At 45.2% G+C, this 21,644-nt stretch overlaps 1 protein-coding gene across 3 annotated transcripts; it reads right to left on the bottom strand.

Moving 5' to 3' along the window:
- Positions 1-1,798: 1,798 nt before the first annotated feature.
- Positions 1,799-20,193, bottom strand: CA5A (carbonic anhydrase 5A). Of its 3 annotated transcripts, none has more exons than XM_063168173.1 (7): positions 19,933-20,193; positions 13,874-14,071; positions 10,048-10,166; positions 9,026-9,121; positions 8,507-8,569; positions 7,098-7,253; positions 1,799-5,810 (listed from the first exon to the last, which is right to left on the bottom strand). In XM_063168173.1, exons 1-7 carry the CDS (start codon positions 20,054-20,056, stop codon positions 5,676-5,678), a joined length of 891 nt encoding a protein of 296 aa, XP_063024243.1. In that variant the 5' UTR covers positions 20,057-20,193; the 3' UTR covers positions 1,799-5,675. The 3 variants fall into 3 exon arrangements, with proteins under 3 accessions (XP_063024243.1, XP_063024242.1, XP_063024245.1); XM_063168172.1 differs by lacking the exon at positions 19,933-20,193 and adding an exon at positions 15,091-15,255; XM_063168175.1 differs by lacking the exon at positions 19,933-20,193 and adding an exon at positions 14,264-14,452.
- Between the last annotated feature and the right edge of the window lie 1,451 nt (positions 20,194-21,644).

Raw genomic sequence — 21,644 nt, forward strand, 5'->3', positions numbered from 1 at the left:
GGGAATAAAATCATTTATCAAGGGATTTACTTCTCCAGTGCTCCAGGCTGAGTTCCTCAAGGCCAATAATGACCTAGAACCAGGATCTCCTGAGCTGGAAGGACCCACAGGGATCAAGTTCAATTGCTGGCCCCAAGAATCCCACCATGGGCATTTCACACCTGGTGTGAACCCACAGAGACATTTCCATGAATGGGACACAGTTATCCTGTTCTAATTCTTCCAAAGGGGAGTTTCTTCCTGGCCTCAGAGCTGAGGATTGAAATGCCAGGCCCCAGAGGCCGTGGGACAGCAGCCACTGAACTGCCCTGTCCCAAGCCAACCTCGTGCTTAACTCTCTTACAAATTATTGCAAGTTATTGCATGGGAGTTCATTCTGCAACTGTTTTTCCATTTGTATTCCTGAGAAAACACCAGCCTGGCACTGGGGCATGTTCCCAGAGCCGATATCTTCAAAGCACCTGCCAGGGGCGGTGTTGTTATCAGCTGGCCCTGAGCATTACCTCTGCTCGGGGCCCCGAGTTCTTCCGCAGGATCTTTGAAGACTATTTGATTATCCAATCAGCTCTCCATGTGCTAACACTCACAGTTTGGCACATCAAAAACGAGCAGGGAAGGAAGGATTTGTCAGAAGCACAAACAAGGAGCAGGAGCAGGAGCAAATGGGCCATTTGTGAGGAGGGATGGGGATGTTTTGAAGCAGTTATTTGGAAAAGCTGCCTTGATCCTGCTGGCATCAATCCCCCATTTCTTCAGCAAACACCTCAGCTGTGCTGATAAAGAGCTCAGAGCTGCCTTTCCTGGCTAAATGGAAGGGGTGGCAGCTTCTAGAACCATTAAATGGTCACAAGAGCTGAGCTGGCCTCACTCCTAACCACCCAGACCACTCTTTCTCCAGAAGAAAACCCAGGCCACTCTCTCCACCCACCAGCTTGAGGAACCTTCTAGAAACATTACCTACAATTATTTTAGGGGGATCCCTTAACCAGGAATGGAATCTCCAAAGAAACTTCTTTGGGTTAATCCAGCTAAACAAATGGGACGAGAGCTGGACTCCAGGTGTGGCTCAGCTGGGAGACAGAAATGAACACTTATTTCACCCAAAGTTCACAGAATCATGGCATGGTTTGGGATGAAGGGACATTAAAGTTCACCCAGTTCCAACCCTGACGCCTTCCATTGTCCCAGCCTGGCCTGGGACAGCTCCAGGGATCCAGGGGCAGCCACAGCTGCTCTGAGCACACTGAGTGAGGCCTCCCTCCCTCCCAGTTATGGTTCCTTCCCCACACCCCATCTAAACCCACTCTCTTTGATCAACTTCTAATTGGTATCAATAATTTAATTTATTTAAAGGGTTTTTTAGGGTTACTTGATAGCATTTCTGCAGCCACAAGCAGCAGCTGGGTCACACCACCCAGCTCAAGGCTCAGATTTATGACAGGACAGAGGAAGGAGCTCAGCTGACAGGTCCAGCTGAATGGGCAGTGGCCAGAGAAGCAGCTCAGGAAAGGTCCTGGAAGGCTGGAATGCTGCTGGAGATGGCCTGTGGCATCTGGCTGGGTGTGACCAATCATGGGACACCCTCCAGCAGCACAGAGAGCTCTTTGTGCTTTCATTCTGACACAGCTCAGCAGAGCCTTTCAGGCCTTGGAAGTATCACAGAACATCTGACAGCTGATCAGACTCTGCTCCTAATGAACTGGGGCATTCCCAATGAGGAATTCTAATCTTTTTTTGACAGGAAATCTGATTTTTTTTTTTAACTTGAAAAGCTTAATTACACAACGAGATACAGGCATGGGTTTCTCTGTTCCTTTATTGTAGTTGCACACTAATGTAACAGTGTCAAATGCAGCAGCTGAAGGGTTCTATACATCAGGGAAAATCTCTGGGGAAGGGCCTGGATCCCAGGAAAACAAAGCATTCCCTGCTCCAGGTGTTGTCTGCAGACTGATTTCAGTTATGGTCAGGCAGGTAACACACATTAAATACACAATGTCATAAAGGCCACAAAAACAAGATGCACAAAGACAAAAAAAAAAGCCAAGATGTGCCAGGAAATACAAGTTAAAACATCCCAAATTAAGGCATGAGGGGACCCTTCATCCACAGCTGAATTCCAGTCCTCTAAAACCCTGTGGAGATCAAAGCAAACTCCAGTTCTGGAGTTCCAAAGCCAGGGGAGACCCTCCTGTCATCCCTGACAGAAAAGGCAGCACAAAAGTGGGCAGGAACACCTGAAGAGTGAAAGTTCTGGAATGCAGGAACGGGGATCAAACACTCCAACACCAAGGACGTTGTCCCCACTGTGAAGTCACCCAGGACAAGGTGAGAGAGGCAGCTGGGATGAGACCAGCACAGAGCTCCCAACCTCCTCCTCCCTTTGCAGGGAGCTGTCCCAGAATCATTCCTGGGACAGTCTTTAATTGCTGGGCTTGCTGCCCCAGGAATGCCTCCCAGGGCAGCATTTAAAATAAAGTGACTCTTATGCAAGGAAAATACAAATATGTGCTTTGACCCTTTTGTACTGTGCCACCCAAAAGAGCCCAAAAATTCCTTTTAAACTCAATTGTGCAAAATCAGCTCTAACCCAACAATCCAATCATCTTTCCACACAGAACTGAGAGAATAAGGCACAGGAATTCTATCCCATCTCTTGATTTAAACACAATTATTTTCCTAAAGTTTACATTCACAAGGTCAATAAAGTCATTGTAACAGGAAAGTTTAAAACTGGAAAAAAAACCCCAAACAAATAAACATCAGTACATTAATTTCTAGATTAATTCCAACAATGTGCCCTGCAGCTGAGCTCCTGCCTGCCTTAAGGAGATGCTCAAACACTACACATAAATGCAGGACTCAAGAAACAGCAAAAAAAAAAGGTAAAACCCTGTAAAACTTCTTTTTGTAGCACAGTACAGTTATTTTTTTTTATCTACATTAACCCTGTTTTCAGATATTTGAAATGATCAGTGCTATAATTGGAATTTCTTTATTTTCTGTCAGTAAAAATAGGTGTGATTTGATGTAAATATGGACACAGCTTAACTGCGTCACTGGTAATTCACTATTCTCTAACAAAGCTTCCATGGCAATACTTGAACAAAGCAAATCTCTGTGAGAACTTTAAATAAATCTCTCTGAGAACTTGAACGGGATCACTGGGAAGGGAATATCCCACACTCCCTCTGATGGATGCAGGGTGGTTCAAAGGGATTTACACATCCAGGAGGAAAATCTGATTGAATTGAGCAAAGCATGGAGAGCTCAGTGGCTGTGAGGCTGCTGTAGGATTCCAGAGCAGCTGGAGTTAAACAGTTAAACCCTGGCAGTTCCCTAAATAATCTGGTTTTGGGGTTTGTTTGGAAAGCTGGATCAACTATTCTTCTGAGTGGATAAGAGAAATCTAAAACCTCAGTGGAAATTACAAAAGCAATTTAAAAACTGAGCATTTACCAAAGCTTTTAAAAAGATCCATTAATAAATGATAAGGAGATTGATGCACTTACAGCCCTCTGGTTTTAAATAGAAGGCAACATTAAGATGTCTTTGTATTACAATTTTTCTATTAATGAGTAGAAAATATCTGAGCTGCTGCCATCTTTCTCCAGGTTCCTCCTCAGAAAGTGTCTGCAAGAACAGCACTGAATAAATATCTCAAACTTAATGACTGGATCATAATTGCTATACATTCAGGCAAAAAGTAAAATAATTCTTTTCCTGTTCCCTGGACTGTAGATATTCCTTCCAGCTTTGTTTTGGAATGTATCATTCTCCAGCAAAATCATCACTGGTGTGGTTTTGCAGCTAAAAATCTGAGTGATGATGGCAAAGCCTGCAGAGCTCAACTGAGAGCATGGAATCAGAAAATCATGGAATGGTTTGGGTGGGAAAGGACCTGAAAGCTCATCCATGTCATGGCAGGGACACCTCCCAGCTCACCCTGCCATGGCAGGGACACCTCCCACTTTCCCAGGATAATCCCAGCCCCATCCTGGCCACATCCAAAGGGAGATGGCACAACCAGGATGGAAATGTTCCCCAGGCAGGGAGGGCTTGGGGAAATGGTGAAGCCAAAGAGTTCCACTGAATTCCCAACAGGAAAAATATCCTGCACTGGGACAGAGGGAGATTTCCTTCCTTCCAGCACCCAGAGCCACTCAATTGAAGTGGCCACAATGCAGGGACAGAGGCACAACTGTGGCACCAGAACAACAGCCTGAGGTAGAGCTATTGAGGAAGGAAAGGCAGGACCTGGGCACTCCACTGCTTCAAGATGATCTCAAACCCTTAAAATCATCAGGGTCACACTGAAAAGCGTTAAGGTGCTTTGACATCAATTCTTGGACTTCAAAAAAAACTAAAGTACCAATTACAAAACTGGATTTAGCATTGCCAAGCCAGGTTGTGGCTTCATTGAATCCCATCAGGAATCAAACAGAGGGAGGAAAGATTCCTGAAAAGATTCCTGAAACACAACCCATGGAGATGACACAGACAGAGCTGCTCCTCATCAGAAATCTGGTGCAGGAATTTAATCTGCCAAATACAGCAGAGCATACAGGCCAGAGAGAAAAGTGCCTGAGAGCAAATTAGGTTTAGTGGGATGTGAGAGGTCAGTGATCCATGGGGCTGCTGGGTCACAGCTCCTGGGAAGGGCTCAGAGGTGGCAGCTCACACAGCAGCTCTGCTTGGTCCACAAATCAATTCCCACCCCACTGGACCTTGTTACCATAAGGTGCAATAAAAACAAACTGGTCCCCACTGGTCCTGAGGCTGGGTGAGTGTTTTTATAGGAAAATTCATCTCAAGGCAAAACTGAAGAGAGCTCTGGTGCTCTGAGTTACTGAAATAAAACCCTTTCTCAGTGCTGTGTTTTGTCCACACTGTCCTGGCACTGGTTTGAGGAATGGTTTGGGTTTTTGCCCTCCTAATCCCACTGGGAGGGTCAGCTGGGCTTTATCTAATCTTGCCTTCTGTTGATGTGATCAGTTTCCTGGGATCAATTGGACATTTTCACCTAATATGCTGTTCTTGCCAGTCTTGAGACACTATTGAATTCTCTTCTCCTCCCTTCTCCTGATAGATTATTAACAGGGGCAAACAAAAGCTGCCAAAGCTTCTACAGTTGTTAAAAGGTTTTGGAAAACATCTTCTGGCTCCTGGTGTCATTACAATGGGATTCTGTGGCACCCACATCAAACATGGAATGTGCAGCCAACAGAATGGAAAGAGATCCTGGAAGTCATTTTTGTCCTTCTCCTCTCACCCAAGGAGAAAGGAAGAAGATAAAATGTCTCTGAGACAGCCTAGTTCCCTTCCAGCTCTCTTCCCAGACATCAAATAATTCCCTAAAAGGACCTGATCAGTCCTGATACTTTTCTTTGCTTCCCACATCCTCTTTCTTAAGAATTTTTACCCAGGATTACTAATTCATGCAAGGCACTGAAAGAGCATTTGAAGAACCACAGAACAATCCAGAGAAGGAGCAGGGGAGGATCTCTCCTGTCCTTATCTTTAACTGCCTTAATAATCCCTTCTCGACCCCTGCCTTAGAACAAGAGTTAATATCACTCACTTCTTAAAAAAAAAATCAAAACTAAAACCCCCCCAGAGCTTTCCTGGGGGCAGTCAGGGAAGGGCTGGATGGCAGGGGAGCTGCTGGGGTGCTGCTATGGGCTGAGCTGGGGGCGGAAGGACGAGCGCACGGTGCGGTCCATCAGCGGCTGCAGCGGGCGGAAGTTGTCCACCATCCTCCTCTCCTCCTCCCCGTGCGACGAGAACAGCAGCGTCCTGAAGGCCTCCAGCTGGGAAGCACAAAGGGCCACTCCTGTCACCTCCCAGGAACTCCCCGAATGGGCAATTCGTGGCAAAGGACAGGAGTTTGTTCTCAGAGAGGGGAGTGAAACCAAAAGTAGCGCTGGGTCTGTGTTCTCAGGGGTTTTAGCACCCACATAGGATGGTAGATCGTCCTGTTACCCACACCAACATAGAATTATCAGTCATCTGCTGTCCTCAGGGAAATCAAATCCCAAATGTGGCACCAAAGTTAGTGCTAGGTTTGTGTTCTGAGGGGTTTTAGCACCCACATTGTCTGATAAAGATTGTCCCATTACCCACACCAGCATGGAAGGATTATCAGTCATCTGGCGTCCTTAGAGAAATCAAATCCCAGATGTGGCACCAAATGTTGCACTAGGTTTGTGTTCTGAGGGGTTCTAGCACCCACGTCTGTTGGTATCCACACCAACATGGAAGAATTATCAGTCACCTGCTATCCTTAGGGAAATCAAGTCCCAGATGTGGCACCAAACATCGCACTAGGTTTGTGTTCTGAGGGGTTTTAGCACCCACATCTGCTGGTATCCACACCAACATGGAAGGATTATCAATCATTTGCTATCCTTAAGGAAATCAAATCCCAAATGTGGCACATCTGAAAGATCTATTCCCACTCAAATACTTCATCCAACCTCCATTTACAGCCTCCCTGGCACCCAGAAAAGAGGGAACCCCAACAATCCCCAAGTTGTTGTCTCACTGGTTTATAACTGGGGTTAAAATAAAGCAGCAGATCAGCTTTTAATGCTCACAAGGCCATTCTAATGGTAAGTCACTGCTATGATAGTAAAGAGCCAAGAAAAAAAAGAAAAAATGAGAAAATTTTCAGTTTAAAGGAATGCCACACTCTGCCTGCAGTTCTCTGTTAACAATCTCCATGTCACAAAATCTTCCCTTTTTCCCTTCTCTCCACAAAAAAGGCTGCATCATGCTAAGGAGAGAAAAATTATGAGAATTCCAATAAGTTCCTAAAACCCCCCAAGTTTTCAAGGGGCAGCTTCCAGAATTGTATCACATATCAAGATAAAACTCTTGAGAATAGATGGAAAAGTTGAAAAAAACATCTTGGAGAGGTCTTTCAGTATTAGTTGCTGCTAATGCCAGGATTCCTCCCCAAATCCTGGGTGGAAACAGCCACAGATCTCTGAAAACACCGAAAATGTTTGTGTTTTCACAGAAAATTGCTGGCAAACTGGTTCTGAGCACCTTTGTGGCAGCAAGAGGTGTGATCTGAAAGGAAAATTGAGATTTACCTGATCCTCATCCACCTCGATTGGCTTCTTCTTAATGATCCACGTGACTGACTCAGTGAGGGGAGGAGTGGTCAGGGAGCCAGCATAGGTCCAGTAATCAGGGCAGGAAGGGAGCAGGCACGAGGGATCAAAGACATCAAACTCGATCACAGTGTCCTAAATAGCAGCAAAAAAAAACATTTTGAAGGATGTTTTTAAGGTGTTTTGAGAAAAAACTGACAGAAATTTGAAAAAGATCTTGACAGTTTGGTTAAAAATTGCGTTGTGTGTGCATGGGAAATGGGATGTTGGGAATATTAATAATGTTATTATTTGAAACACCCCATATTTGTGTAAAATTGGGTTTGATGTGTAAGGGGCAGCTCTAAGCAGACAGAAGTTAAATATTTCTACTGTCCCCACATTAGGAATTTAGTGCAGGAGAAACAAGAAGTGAGAAGGATCGGTGGCCTAAGGCTTTGTGGGAGCTGATGCAACCAGGAAAACAAGGGAAGAAGTGGTGGGATAAGTTCAGGTAGCTGTGCCAGATACTTAAAAGACTGCAAACAAAAAGTGTTTTACTTTTCACCATGTGATTTTAGGCAGCAGGAACAGGACTGAAGCTTAATTTAAATTCAACACTCCCATCTCCAGAATGTTCATTCCCACTTGTGGGATATCAGGAGCTTCAAAACCCACACAAACATTGCTCCAGGGGGAGTTTCAGGATATACTGGGGGATCTTGGCTAAATTTCTTTTAAATTCACACGCTGTAAATTATTATATTATCACAATAGACGTACATTCAGATTTGGAGAGGTCTTCTGGCACTGAACTGACATGTTTGGTGTTTATCTGGCAGAGCTGTCACTGCTCTGATATAAAAACTTGTTTTATTTGGATTTTACAATCTCCTTGCTGTGAGAAGCAGTGGCACAGCGACTTCAGCTGGATGAGATTAGAAGCTGAAGTGGTCGGTGTGGTTTTTTGAGTGTACTTTCAGAAGGGAACGGGCAGGGGAAGGAGGAAACGCTTCTGTCAGAGACTCAGCGCTCCCTCTCCTGGCAGGAGCCTGCCAGGAACGATCCCATTCCTTCAGCAGAAAATTCAGTGTTTATAAAAAAGAAAATAACCTCCTCGAAGATCAGACAAAAATCAAAAACCTTAATCCCACAATAAATAAACTCCCACTTCAAGCATGTCCTTGTAAGGGAAACAATCTCAAGAGCAGCATTTCTTCAAGAGGTTTGGAAAGCTTCCAAAGTATCCAATTCCTCCTGAAAAATCAGCCTCCCCTCCCACTTCCAAGGGTCCATCAGCCCCCTCCTCCCAGTAAAATTTAAGGAAGAAAGATTTTCTGGGTGTGTTGTGGTTCTGCAAGTGTTCTTTCTGCTGGGTGACAATGGGTGGGACACCCCAGAGCACTGACCTTGTGTCTGACTGCTGGCAGGGCATCCACCAGGGTCTGCAGCCCCTCGTGCCGTGCTCCCAGCTGCAGGGACAGGGAGGGGTTGGACAATCAATGAGCTGATCAATAATCAATCAGTTCTACCTATCAGCCTTAGGATTTTTTCATAACAACAATCACAGGATATTTAGGGCTGGAAGGGAGCTCTGGAGATCATCCAGCCCAAGGCAGGAGCAGCTGGAGGAACACATTCAGGTGGGTTTGGAATGTCTCCAGACAGGGAGATTCCATATCCTCCCAGGGCAGCTGCTCCACCCTCAACAGAAAGTTCTTCACATTGAGGTGAAACTTTTTTAGTTTCTGGCCATTGCTCCTTATCCTGTCACTGGCACCATTGAGCAGAGCCTGGCACCATCCTCTGACACCCCTTGGGAACATTGATGGGATTGATGGGATCCCCTCTCAGCCTTCCCTTAATTGCCTTTAACAGAATGCAAATGGAAAGGCCCCATCACAGCTGGTCCCACAGAACAAAATTACCTTTAAGAACACTCCAATAACAGCCAGGCCATTCCCTTCCATCACAGCTTCCTCAAAACTCGGGTACTCCACAGCATTCCAGTGCACCAAGTGCAGCTGAAAGAGAGAAAAGGGAGAAATCAGCCCCTGCCCAGAGCACAGACACCACACCTGACTGCTGATCCTGGCAGGGTGAGGCACTCAGGGAGCTCCTCAGAAACCACAGAAATGAGGAACAAAGTGCTCTTGGTGAATAATGGTCCTTCCCTTCCTTTTTTCTCTTTTGCTTTAAACAATAGTTAAGACCCACTGCATTTAAAAGAGGTTTAGTCTCTGGCAGCCTCCAGGAATGCTGGTCACAGGCACAGACAAAGCTCAGTCTTCCATCTCTTTCCTCCCTTCCCAGGAGGAGCAGAGCACCCTGTCCTCCTGAGGAACAGCCTCCTGCACACAACAACCTTCCTCTGCACTGCTCACAGCCAATACATTGAGGGCTTTTGTGTGATAAATAAATGCCCCAGCCCAAAAACTCAATCACAGCCTCCCTGTTAATGAGGATCTTGCCAAGCTGGCAGCAGCACCATGAACACACCAACAGGAGAGAAACTCTCCTTAAAAATAACCCATCATCACTTGACAACTTCTCCTTTGGCAAAGAACTCTGGTCAAAGCTGTCACAGTTTCACATTTTCACTGACTTCATCCTCTTTATTGAAGCTTTCTTCCTTAGCAGTTACTTAAGTATCAAAGTTTTGCTATTTTAGTAACTGTTCATCAGTTGCAAACAGAAAATAAGGTGTTGTTTTATAAGAGTATATGTTTGTTTCTCTGAAAGATTTAGTAACAATAAACAAAGTGATTTTTCACTTTCAGTCCAATTTTCAGGCTGTTTTTCTCCAGAAAACACAGTAGAGATGAATTTTATAGATTAAAACAGCAGATGAGCTGTAGCACTTCAAAATAAACTGCAATTCCTCAATTTGGGAGTTTTCACAGACACACTTGAGCTAAGTATTTGCATTATTGAGGACTTCTTCTCATACCTCTGCTGGGTAAAATTTACAGTCAACTGTGTGCTCTGAGCCCCAGTCATTGACAGCTCCCCAGTGGAAGTGGAACTGCTTTAGCCTGTACTGGTTTTCCAAGGGGCCTCCAACGATGACTAGAAAACAAAACAAGACACACATGTTAATAAATATGACTTAAAATTGGCCAGACAAGTCAATCCTTGGAAAAAAATGCCCAGGAAAAAGTGCAAGGTGGAGCAACTCAAACAGTGCCTGACTACACTTTGCCATGACCACATTACTCAAGCAAGCACATTCTGGTTCTCCCTGCACCAAACTGGAGATGAGTGAAGTCTCCTCATCCATCTCCCCTCGAGGGAATGTTTTCCCAGCTGGCACCAAGGCTGGCACAGTCACAGTGGTGAGTGTCACACTGTCACCCCTCTGTCACAGCAGGAGTGCCAGGACTGCCTGACCAGGTGACACAGCAGCGACACATCTATTAAATGCATTCAGTGACGTTCCTACAAGGATCTGTGAAAAATGTTGACATTTCTCATGACAAGACTTCAAAAAGCAAACAATGCCAGACAAATCTGTGTATTGAGACAAACGTTCAAGTCTCCTGCAAGCTACAAAAATCCCAACATCTTTTGCTGCTTCAGCACAGCTTCCAGACTGCACACACAAGGGCCAGCCAGAAACATGTTTTGTTGTGCCCACAAGCTGTTCAGGAAGGATTTAAACATCCAGTCTGCCACTGGGCAAGTTTCTGAAAGATTTAATGCCCTTTTCATCAATGAGTAAAGGTCAAACTTCATTCTGCTCTGCTGATTTCAGAAGGCCTCCCATCCTTCTGCAAACACATGAATGAAGTCCATGCCCAGCTTTCTGCTTCCACTCATTCCCTCCCTATCTGGACCAAAACCATCCTGCAAAGTCATCTTGCTAATTATGAAATGAGAACATCTGGTAAATGAGAAACCCTAATTGCTTCCCAAGGGCTAATAACACTTATGGAATCAGGGAACCATTTAGGTTGGAAAAGAGCTTTTCCAAGGGTTCACCCAGCACAAAACCATCAGCAGCTGCTGATTTTTACTGAACTTTAGGACATGGGGAAGTTTTACAGCAAACTTTGGTATAAAGCACTTAATCCCAACACTGCTCTTGGAAATAAGTTAATCACTTCCATGCTAAGGAGAAAACAATGAGAGGCATTAAGAGATTTTCTTGTATTATTTTTTTCCTGAAAGCCAGCCAGCAGGTTTGAAATCTGAACCAGACAGGCCTGTGTGTGAAAAAGGAATAAATTAAAAGGAACTGGGCAAAGTGACATTGATTTAATTTCATCCCTTGAATTAATGCAATGCTGACCATCACTGGGAGATCACAATGCCCCATCCCTGAAGTGTCCAAGGCCAGGCTGGACAGGGTTTGGAGCACCCTGAGGGACTGGAGGGTGTCCCTGCCATGGCAGGGGGTGAAATGGGATCAGCTTTAAGGTCCTCACGCAAACCATGCTGGGATTCTGTGCTGGAGAAGGGGTGGGATAAGCATGTGGGTGACACAGTCAAGCCTCTCAGAAGTGAAGTTTCTGTGCTCTAACACCATCCACTCCTGTGTTTGTGATGATGCAAACCCACAAGTGACTACAAATTTGTGTAAATAACCACATCCACCTGAGTATTTGCCTCACAGATAACTTCAGGCACAGACACGTGTATGGACTCAGGTTCCTGCAGTGGTCACCAGAAAGTGACAGGAAACAAACAGAAACTTCAATCCCTTCAGGAGCATCTCCTCTCAAATTACAACCTTGACAATTTCAAAACAAAACTGAAGTCTGAGGGGCTCTAACAGCAAGAACCACTTCAGATGTTTCCTGCAGCCCTGGCTCTGGTTCAGCCTCGTTTCTGGTGGCACCACACACAGACAGAGCACATGCTGTACATACCTTCCCTCACCCTCTTCTTCCTCCTGCTCTACCTTCAGCTTTAGCCCAAGTCTTGCATTGCAAACCCCATCTCAGGATTCAGGCATTTCTGGCTATCCTGGGTGTCTTTCTCATCTTCTCTTTCGACTGTGGTGCTTTTGTTTGCTCCCAAGCTTTCTTCTCTGGATTTCTATGATTGTTAGACAGAAGCTGGCAGTGAGAAAAACCAGAAACAGCAAGAGTGAAGAGAGAAAGGTGGAGGAGAGAGGCAGGCACCTGAAAACTGGGGGTTATACAGCAACACCTCACTGTCTGTTGCTCTCTGTCATTTTGGAGCCCTGTCACTGATTGATGCCATCCTACCCTTCATGGACTTAAATTCATTTAAGGAAGATGAGGATGATGAAAAGGCAGCAAATGCTCACAGGGAAAGATTTACCTCAAGGAAAGTCTCACAGACAAAGCAGGTAAGATCTTTCAGAGGTGAGCACCTGATGATTGCAGCCTTGCCTTTATGCCACACAAACTGCTCCTGTGCAATTAAATATTGCATATTTGTGAATCCCCTACAGGCAATTCCCCTTCCCACTAAACACTTTTCAGGATCTTATCCTCAACAGATAGTGGGGTGTGGCTTATAAAGCAAGAGGCTGTTTGATGAAAAGCAAAGCCAATCTAAAGTTAGTAAATGAAAATCACTGATGAGGTAACAAGTGATGTCTGTCCTCTAACCCAACCTCACCGAAAAAAAAAAACCAGCACTTCATGATATCAGTGCTTCAATGAGCAAGGACAACAACATTCCCTCTTGGAAATGGATATTCTGAGAGAACAGCTAGAAACAAGATAAACAAAACGAGCCCCAAACATCACACAAGCTCCCTGCATTCCACCACCACCGTTTTTTGCTGCAGTGTTTTATCAGCCTCTTTCCAAACATCAACCACAAATGTTGTTGTTGTGCAGACCAAGTGTTTGTTTGTGTGCTGGAGGCTCCCTCCCCGAGGGCATTGCTAAATCCCTCAGGAAGCTGGAGGAGCTCTCATGGTGAGCAGTCATTTAAAACATAAACGGCTCCAATCCAACAGGTTCAAACTTGCTCAGGGTCCTTCAGTTTTCCCCTGCAGGACACGCTGAGCAATCCTGAGCTTCACAACAGCCCTGACCAATTGCTACCAGCTCAGCCACCTTTATGAAATACCTTTATATTCTCCAATATCCTTCAGCTTTTAGAAAGAATAGTGGACAGAAAATCTGGGGTATGGGAGCAATATTTTGATTTTAAGTCAATTTTTTTACTCTGTTGAGCAGCTCAGGTCAGAGGTTTATTCACATGAAACTGCTGGAATGCACGGTTGGGTTTTCCGTGCTCTCCTGCTTCCCCTAAAACAACAGGGATATACACACACACACACCTGCTCCTGAGGGCAGAGCCCAGTGTTATTCCATTCCCTAGAACCCCACAGAGATAAGCCTGTGTGCTTTCCAACTGCAACTCATTTGGCTGCTGATTATTTCAAGTGCAGTAAATATCTTTATTAGCCCCACAGAAGATAAGTGGCAGATTACCTCAATAAAGAGCAGTGAGGGAATCAGGTTTCACATTGAGTAAGTACACACAGAAATGGCTGAAGATTGACTCGTGTGGGTAAAGTTTATTACAAAACCTACAAGGCAGGGCACTGGGGCTTGTGAAAGGAGTTTCAACACACAGCAGGGGATTTGTGCACAATGCCCACGGGTAATAAAAACACTGTAAATGTGAAGTCTGTATGGAATTTCTTCATCGTGATTCCCACCACTTTAAACCCAGCATTTTTTTACTGTACTTTCATTTTCAACATCAGGTCTTATATCACACAGGTATTTCTCCTCTCTTAACGAGACATTAGATAGATTTTTTTTTTCCCCTGAGATTTTACTTACTTGATCTATCAGCAGAATCATCAAACTCCACCAGGAAGGAGTAGCCATTGTTCCAGATGTGCAGACAGGTGGTGGGGTCGTAGCTGATTTTCAGAGGCTTCAGGAAGGGATCATAAACACTGTCCCTCCACTGGATGTTGATGGGAGACTGGCGGGTGCCCCCGGGAATTGTCAGCGGGCTCTGCCACAGCGGATGCACTGCAAGACGAGGGGCAGAGTCAGGCTGATGCAGGATACAGAACTTTCTGGCAAGGGAAGGTGCTGTGTCACCAAAGGCTAATTCGAGTCAGCTGGTGCCCAGGAAAGCAAAAGAAAAATAAAACATTCCAGCTGCATGACTCAAAGCCAAACAGGGAAGTGCAGTAATTTGACTTAGAACCATGTCAGTACCTTTCTGCCTTTGCAGAATGCTCTGCAAAGAAACGGTCCCCTTATTTCCCAGAAAGAGAGTATGCTTCCCCATTATTGCCAGATTTTAAGGCAGCTTTGTTCCACAGCTTTCTTTACACACCAGCACCATCAGCTGAGCTGGGAGTGCTCCAGACATGGGATAATTCCCACTGGGAAGCAAAACATGCTCTAGAAGAAAACACAAGGAGAGGGGTTACCCCACAAAGAGGGGTTTAGAGCTTCTGCAGCAGGAATAACCCAAACCACACCGATCCTGACCAAAACTGCTTCGTGCAGATAGCTCCTGTCAAGCCCAAACCCAGCAATTCTGGGGGCAGCTTGGGTCTGGCACAATCAGAACAGGTACATGAATTACTTCCACAGGACTTTATTCTGCTTAAAACCAGAACTGCCGCCTGTGTGGAGCTGTTCACTTCACCCGGTGACCCGTACACAACCCGAACCCCAAATCGCGATGCTTCGAGCATCACTTTACAAGCTACTTCACTGGATACCTGGGTCTTTTAAACAAGCAATTGAAAATAAATTAAACCTTCAAACCACTCACAGGAGGGGTGGCCGAAAAACTTCCCTCCCGCCCCGGTTTCCCTCAGTGAAGTGCAAACTGTGGAGCTCCGTAAGGTCAACTCAGGCAAAGGCGGCGCAAAACACTCCCCGTATTTATTTAAAACGCCGCCACTTCCTGAAGCTTCAGCAGAGGACAAAGCCAGGCAGAGCTCGGCGTCTCCCTTTCCTACACAGAGCTGGGCAGCGATGGCGGGACAGCGGCAGGGCGGGCAGGGGGGCTGAGGGAGAGCGGCACTCACGCGCGTCTCGCAGGCGGTAGGAGCAGCAGGCGCCGAGGCTGCACCGGCGGCTGCCCGGCCGGGAGGAGCAGGAGGAAGAGGACGAGGAGGTGACGGCGGCCGCCCAAGCGCGGCGGAGCAGCGGCAGCATCGCGGCGGAGATCGCGGAGCCGCCGCCCAGCCCGACCCGGCTCGGCGCGGCCCCTTCCGGCACGGCCTCCCCGCCATGGCCCGGGGGCGGGCTGGGCCTGCCCTCGGCGGCTCCTCACGCTGGGACAGCCCCGCAGCAGCGGGAGCAGCTCCGGGCACGGTGGGGACGGGAATTTCCCGTGCTCAGGGTGGGCCCCGTGCCCCTGTTAAAAGCGCGTCCGCTCACAGCGAGCGGGGCCCTTCACATCAAAAGCGATTCCTTCGCACCGAGAACATCCCCGCAAGAGTATCGCCTCACCCAAAAGTGGCTCCTTACACCAAAATAGTATTTACTCCCTCATGCCAAAGTATTTCTCCTTTATCAAGTGTTTTCCCGCACATAGAGTGTTTATTCCCTCGCATCAAAAGTGATTCTTCCACACTGACTACATCCCCTCGCACCCAACAAGCATCACCTCACATAAAAAGCACATCCCCTCACACCAAAATAGTATTTACTCCCTCACATCGAAGCGTTTCTCCTTTATCAAGTGCTTTCCCTCACATACTGTATTTAATCCCTCACATTAAAAGTGATTCTCTCATTGAGTACATCCCCTCACACCAAGTGAGCACCACCTCACATCAAAAGCACATCCCCTCACACCAAAGTGTTTCTCCTTTATCAAGTGTTTTCCCTCACATATAGTATTTATTCCCTCACATCAAAAGCGATTCTTTCTCATCAAGTACATTCCCTCACACCAGATGAACATCACCTCACCCCAAAAAGCATCCCTTCACATCAAAAGCGCATCCCCTCACATCAAAAAAGTATTTATTCTCTCACATCAAAATAGTATTTATCCCCTCACAACAAAGTATTTCTCCTCACACCAAGTGCATCCCCTAATGCCAAAAAAAGTGTTTATGCCCTCACACCAAAAAAATGCACAGAGGTGAGTGGCCTTGGCACAGCAGGGTTCCCTCTCCAAGCCACATTTAGAAAAGTTATGAAAAGTTAATATTTACATTTACTTTTTTTGGTGTCAGAAAGGCAAAAATAGTCCCACCTTGGATGGTGAAAGGGTCAACTCAACTTAACTGAACTCAGTATTCACCTGGCCCTGCCTGAGGCAGAGAAATCTCAATGAAACTGATTAAAACCTTCATCACTCCTTCTGTTCCAGCTGCCAGTAAAAAACACATAACAAAAAATAAAATTAAAGGAAAAAAGGAAAGCCTGTAGAAAGCTGAAAGCATCATTGAAAGCATAGAGATAAAGTAAGAGCTCTAATTTTTGCCAGTTCTCTTGGGCAGCCAGGAGCAGAACACCAAACCTTCATCTTGCTGTACAATCATATTTCTTAATTACTCTCTTGAAATCATTTTGAAAATCTGCATTTCTCTTTTTGAGATTTTTTTTTTACCTTGTACTTTTGAATTTTCACAAGGAACCTGATATAACACTGAGAATGTTTTACTGAAATGAAGACAGGACCAGATACTCAAGCAGAGTCAAGCAAGAAGTGTTTGCCCTGTTTCACCAACATTGCATAAGAAGTTTCCATTGCATTCACAATATAACATGTTTAAAGTACTGAGTTGAGTAAGAGCAGGTTGAAATCTGACCAACAATTTGCTTTGAGTGGCTGCATGATCACAAACAGATCATCAGGAGATGTACAAACAGCTTGTGATGTCAGGATGTTAAACCAGGTTTAAATTTCATTTTACTTCCTCCCTGTAGTCTTTTTTGTGTAGCAAAACTGCAAGCAACTGAATTTTTTGACTCTCAACGTTTTTTAGGGTGGCTAATTGAACTATTCTCAAAAGAAAGCCTCCTGTAGCTTAAAAAGATGGATAATCAATGAGATTGAAAAGACCTGATGCCATAAACATCATAATCCAGTCAGTCTTAATCACAGTTTAACAGTTTAATCATGGTTAGGCAACTCTTTAGGCATCTCCTGGTCATCAGGACAGACCAGATGGGCTTCAGGTGTTTTATATTCAGCATCAACAAGAGATACTGGGGCTTATTCTCATCTACCAACAAACTATTGTCATTCCTCCACCATTCTCCCTCTGTCCATTCTTCCAGGATGTACCCTCTAAACACACCTGATAACCTTGGGCAGCTGAGAAATTACATCTACACCTGGTTGTGTAATTATAGAAAATCACAGAAAATCACAACCATCCCTTTTCTGTATGTTAAAGCTGATGAAATAAAAAGCCTCAAACTCCACTGCTTTAGATTCTGCCATTGAGACAACCTAACTTCATTAAGCTTTTTGGTGGTTTGATCCTGCAAGGTTTTGCAAAATGCAAAGTTTTTTTACAGAGATTTTCACTAAACTGAACAGAGCAAGTCACTTCTTGTGGGCTGAGCTGCACAGCAAAAAGGAAGTTAATGACACACTCTCAGCAATGATGGGCTGGTGAGGTACACAACTAAAGAAATAACTTCGACCTGCAACACTTATTTCCCTCCTGTATCACTCACAGAGTCTCCACACAATTTTTTACATGCACTTGCGACTTCTTCCTGAGCATGAAGGTCAGTAAAACTTCAAGATCCAGATGAAAATAAAGGTTTTAATACTTGAAAACAAAAATACCTGTTGAATCAAGTGCTTTCATTTTTTTACAAATGAGATAAACCAGGGCAAACTGTGCAGTGGGAAGAACTGAGAAACCCCACCCAGGGGAAGGAAATAAAGCCCTGTTTGCCATAGCAACACATTCTGAACAAGAAAATAAAATATACATCTTGCTGAATCTCAGTAAAGAACCCTTTTAAACTTTAAAGGAGCACAGTTCTGCTTCAGCCACTGGGACCAAATATTGCAGAGGAAATCCAAGATAGGTTGATTTCCTTGAAGCTTTTTTGGTCTGAATCAAGATTTTGGAGGATAACAGCACTGCTTGGCTCAGGCCCATCGTGACAAGGTGCTGAAAGTGCTGCTGAATTGATGTCAGATGGGAGTTGTGATTTAGGCCAGTTTATTGATAAACAGCCCAGAGCTCTTTATCAAACAGATGTAGCTGACAGGGGAGCACAGCAGACTGGGAAATGCTGAGTTTTCCTCTGCCTCCACAGTGTTTGGCTGAGATAGGAGCCTGGCTGAGGAGGCAGTGGCTGGGCCCAGATAAGGGGGAGGTAATTCCAGCTGGCGAGGTAAAGCAAACAGAGGCTTTATCTTCTCCTGTATAAAAAACACTTGCTGAAATTATGCATGCAGGCTTAGGATCTCAGCCTGGAAAGGGCTTGGAAAGGAGCTCCTGGACAATTTGGGGAGGCAGTGCAGTTGTATGTGCAGGCCTGGAGATGGCACACCTGGATTGCGTGGTTCTGCAGGACTTGTACAATTCTTTGGGAAAAAAAATCCCAAAACTTGAAGGATTCTGCTTTTCTTGTAACTACTTCTAAAAGGGCAAGAAAGGAAAAAAATTCATTCAGGTCTGCTCTGCTAATAATTACTAAATTTGGCTTAAAAATCCCCATGGAGAGCACTTCCAGCAATTATTCTCAAAAACGAATGTCCAAATCCTCCACCTCCATGTGTCATTACAAGATACCTCAGAGCTCAGCACAGACACTCCCTGGTCCCCCACACCACTGGGAATTTTGACATTCATGCCACAATTCCCCCAGTGAAGTGCAGGAAAAGCCCTTTGTCCTTGCAGGGTCACAAGGGGAATCCAAAACCTGCAGAAACTGTCAGCCTTTGAGTTGTTTAACCCTGGTGTGAGTAACTGTGGAGTAACCCCCAGGCTGCCTCACCCAGAGCTCCTGTGCACTCCCTGCCTGCCAAAACCAGCCATTCCAAAGACAGGGATTTCCCAAATCAGTTTGTTTTGGCATTTCCTGCATGAATGGCACAGAGGAGAGAAAGGTTGAAGGAGTAAACAGTATTTGTCGCAAATTGAAAAGAGGAATGTGAGTAAAAAATAACTACCAGTTGTGGCTCATTCAATCAGCAGTGCTGCTTGGATGGAACAAATTGTCTGATCCCTCCTTGGAATGGGATCCCCTCTTACCCTGGGTAACCATGAAATGCTCGAGGAAGAGCCCAGCTCTGTTCTTTGGCAGAAGTTATTATGCTGAACAAATTTAAAGAAGAAAAAATAAGGAACAAAAGGTTTTTCTAGCTATAAGAAATTACTCTTTGCTATTCTCCAGCTGACATTATCTGCACAGCAGTGAGCAGACACAATCTCTGCCTGGCCCCATATTATCTGGAAGCAAGTTAATCAGTATTTTAAATAACTAAATCTTTAACATCCTCCAGGAGTATCTTGCACTTCAAAGTGATTTATTGGAGGTCTGTGCAGCATATTTGGAGGGGTTTGTGGCTTGTTCTAGGCCTCATTTTCCAAATCAAACATTGCAGTGGCTATGAAATTCCCAGTCAGAATCAATTTATGCTAAATGTGTTTTGAATTATGCTCACGAACAGTTTGCATTGAAAGCAGCCAAGCCTCCCAAGTAATGATTGCTTTTTGTCACAGGTTGGAGTAACAAAATCCCGGTGCCACTGACAGCAGAAATAAAGAACAAGGTGGAACCCTGAAATTTCACAAAGTATTTTCACTTCTTTCATTCTATCCACTCTTTCAGCCACATTCCCAAATCCCCCTTTTAAATTCCCTAACAAATAAGAACAACACCCAACCACGCCAGGCTCCCCCATTTCCCACCGATGTGGAGGGGCGGCAGTGACTTACAGGCAGCGTTCCTGGCGTTAGTCCGGGAGCAGGCAGCCAGGCTGCAGGGCCGTGCCGGCACAGCCCGCAGGGCTTTCAGCAGCTGGGAGAGACGCCCCAGGGCTGTCACCTTCACCCCACTCATCGCTGCCAGAGCTCTCCAACCCTCACTGCTCCCTCAGCACAGCCTGACAGCCCATCAGCATCACAGCATCAAACCCACATGGGCACACAGCTCCACTGAGGGGAGCCCAGACTTCTTTAGCTTCTTTATAAATAATTTTGAGAGCACCCTTTGCTGGTTAAGAGGTGGAGCCAGCCCAGGAGTTAATTTTCAACCTGTCCCTGCGCTGTCTTCTTCATTGGCCCTGCATTCTCTCCAGAGGCTGCCTGGTTGATGATTATTCCACATGTGATTCCCAGAGGTGCTTTCCCCTCCCCAATCTGGTTCCAAGAACACAGAAGGTGTTTTGGTATGCAAGGAGAAAATACTTATCACTCCTTGGTGCATGCACGCTGTGAATTTGAATAGTTGGATATTTGAATACTGATAGCCAAGAGATGCTGTCAGGAACAGCTGAAATGCCCCGAGCTGGTGCTCAGAGTGAGGAATTCCCAAAATCCAGCAGCTATGCAAGGCTGGGCCTGAGAAAGAAACATTTTAGCTCTGAGCATTTTCTACAGCAGCATTGCAGCCTCCAGGCAAGGAGCTGCAGAACAAGGGATGCCAACAAGTTTTGCTACAAAAACATCTCCTGATTTTGTAAAGACTGAAAATAGTAACATAAGGACCCATAATTATTCCTCTGCTCACACTTGGACTCAGCTGAAATTTTCGTTTGGGAGAGGACAGAGGGAGATGGTTTCCTGACCCATATTTCTCAGAGATAAGAACAAGAATATTGCTCTCTTGCTGTTTCTGGGGGCACTTCCAGAAACTTTGTTACCTTATGTGAAAATCCTCCTTGGAAATCCCACACTTTAATTTTCTTTGGGATGTTTGGTCTTCCTGTGACTGGAAAAAAAAATCCAAATCAGAGGCACATCAGCTGCAGTTTTTCAGGCCAAGCACAGAAACAGAGGCAAGGAATTGTTCCCATTAAAAATTCCCAATATTACAGATTATTACCAGCCAAATAGGAATGAAGATGAGGAGCCATTGAAGATGGAATTATCCCTTCCAAGGACAGGGAGGCAAGGATGACACAGCAAAGGGTCCCCTGGCATTCCCAGCCCCTGTGAGTGACAAAGTGACAAACAAGGTCCAAAGTCTGACCCAGGAGCACAGGGAGGAGCAAAAGGAGACAGCAGCAAAGTTAAGCAGCAAAAATCCATCCCAATTCCTTCCCAGAGACAGAAACAAAGACAAACCTGAAGCCAAGAGCTCCAGCCCCAGAGCTGAGGCTTAAATGGGCTCCTGGCCCATCATGGTGGGTGGAGGCTGCAGGTGAGGATTATGGGGTCGTTAAAACTTAATTAAAAAATCCCTCTGGCTCATGACAAAATGAAAGTATTTACACAACCCATGTGATTCTTTTTCCCCATTAAATACCTGAATGAGTATACTTCAAAAACTCCAGAATCTGACAATGACAGAGCAAGAAGTGATAATGATAACAGTGTTAACATTCTACCATTAAACCCTACTATTTTCTTAATTTATAAATTACCTTTGAAATCTTTTCAATGGTTTTGTTTGTGTTCTGTTGGGGTTTTTTTTATTTATTTTTAAT

This window comes from Melospiza melodia, chromosome 13, assembly GCF_035770615.1.
Source record: "Melospiza melodia melodia isolate bMelMel2 chromosome 13, bMelMel2.pri, whole genome shotgun sequence".
NCBI lineage: Eukaryota > Metazoa > Chordata > Aves > Passeriformes > Passerellidae > Melospiza > Melospiza melodia.

Coding starts and splice junctions, on each gene's coding strand:
- CA5A (XM_063168172.1), bottom strand. CDS start 15,220: ATGCTGCCGCTGCTCCGCCGCGCTTGGGCGGCCGCCGTCACCTCCTCG. Junction 14,072..15,090: donor CTACCGCCTGCGAGACGCGC/GTGAGTGCCGCT, acceptor CTCGTCTTGCAG/TGCATCCGCTGTGGCAGAGC. Junction 7,254..8,506: donor TGCCAGCAGTCAGACACAAG/GTCAGTGCTCTG, acceptor GCTGCTATTTAG/GACACTGTGATCGAGTTTGA.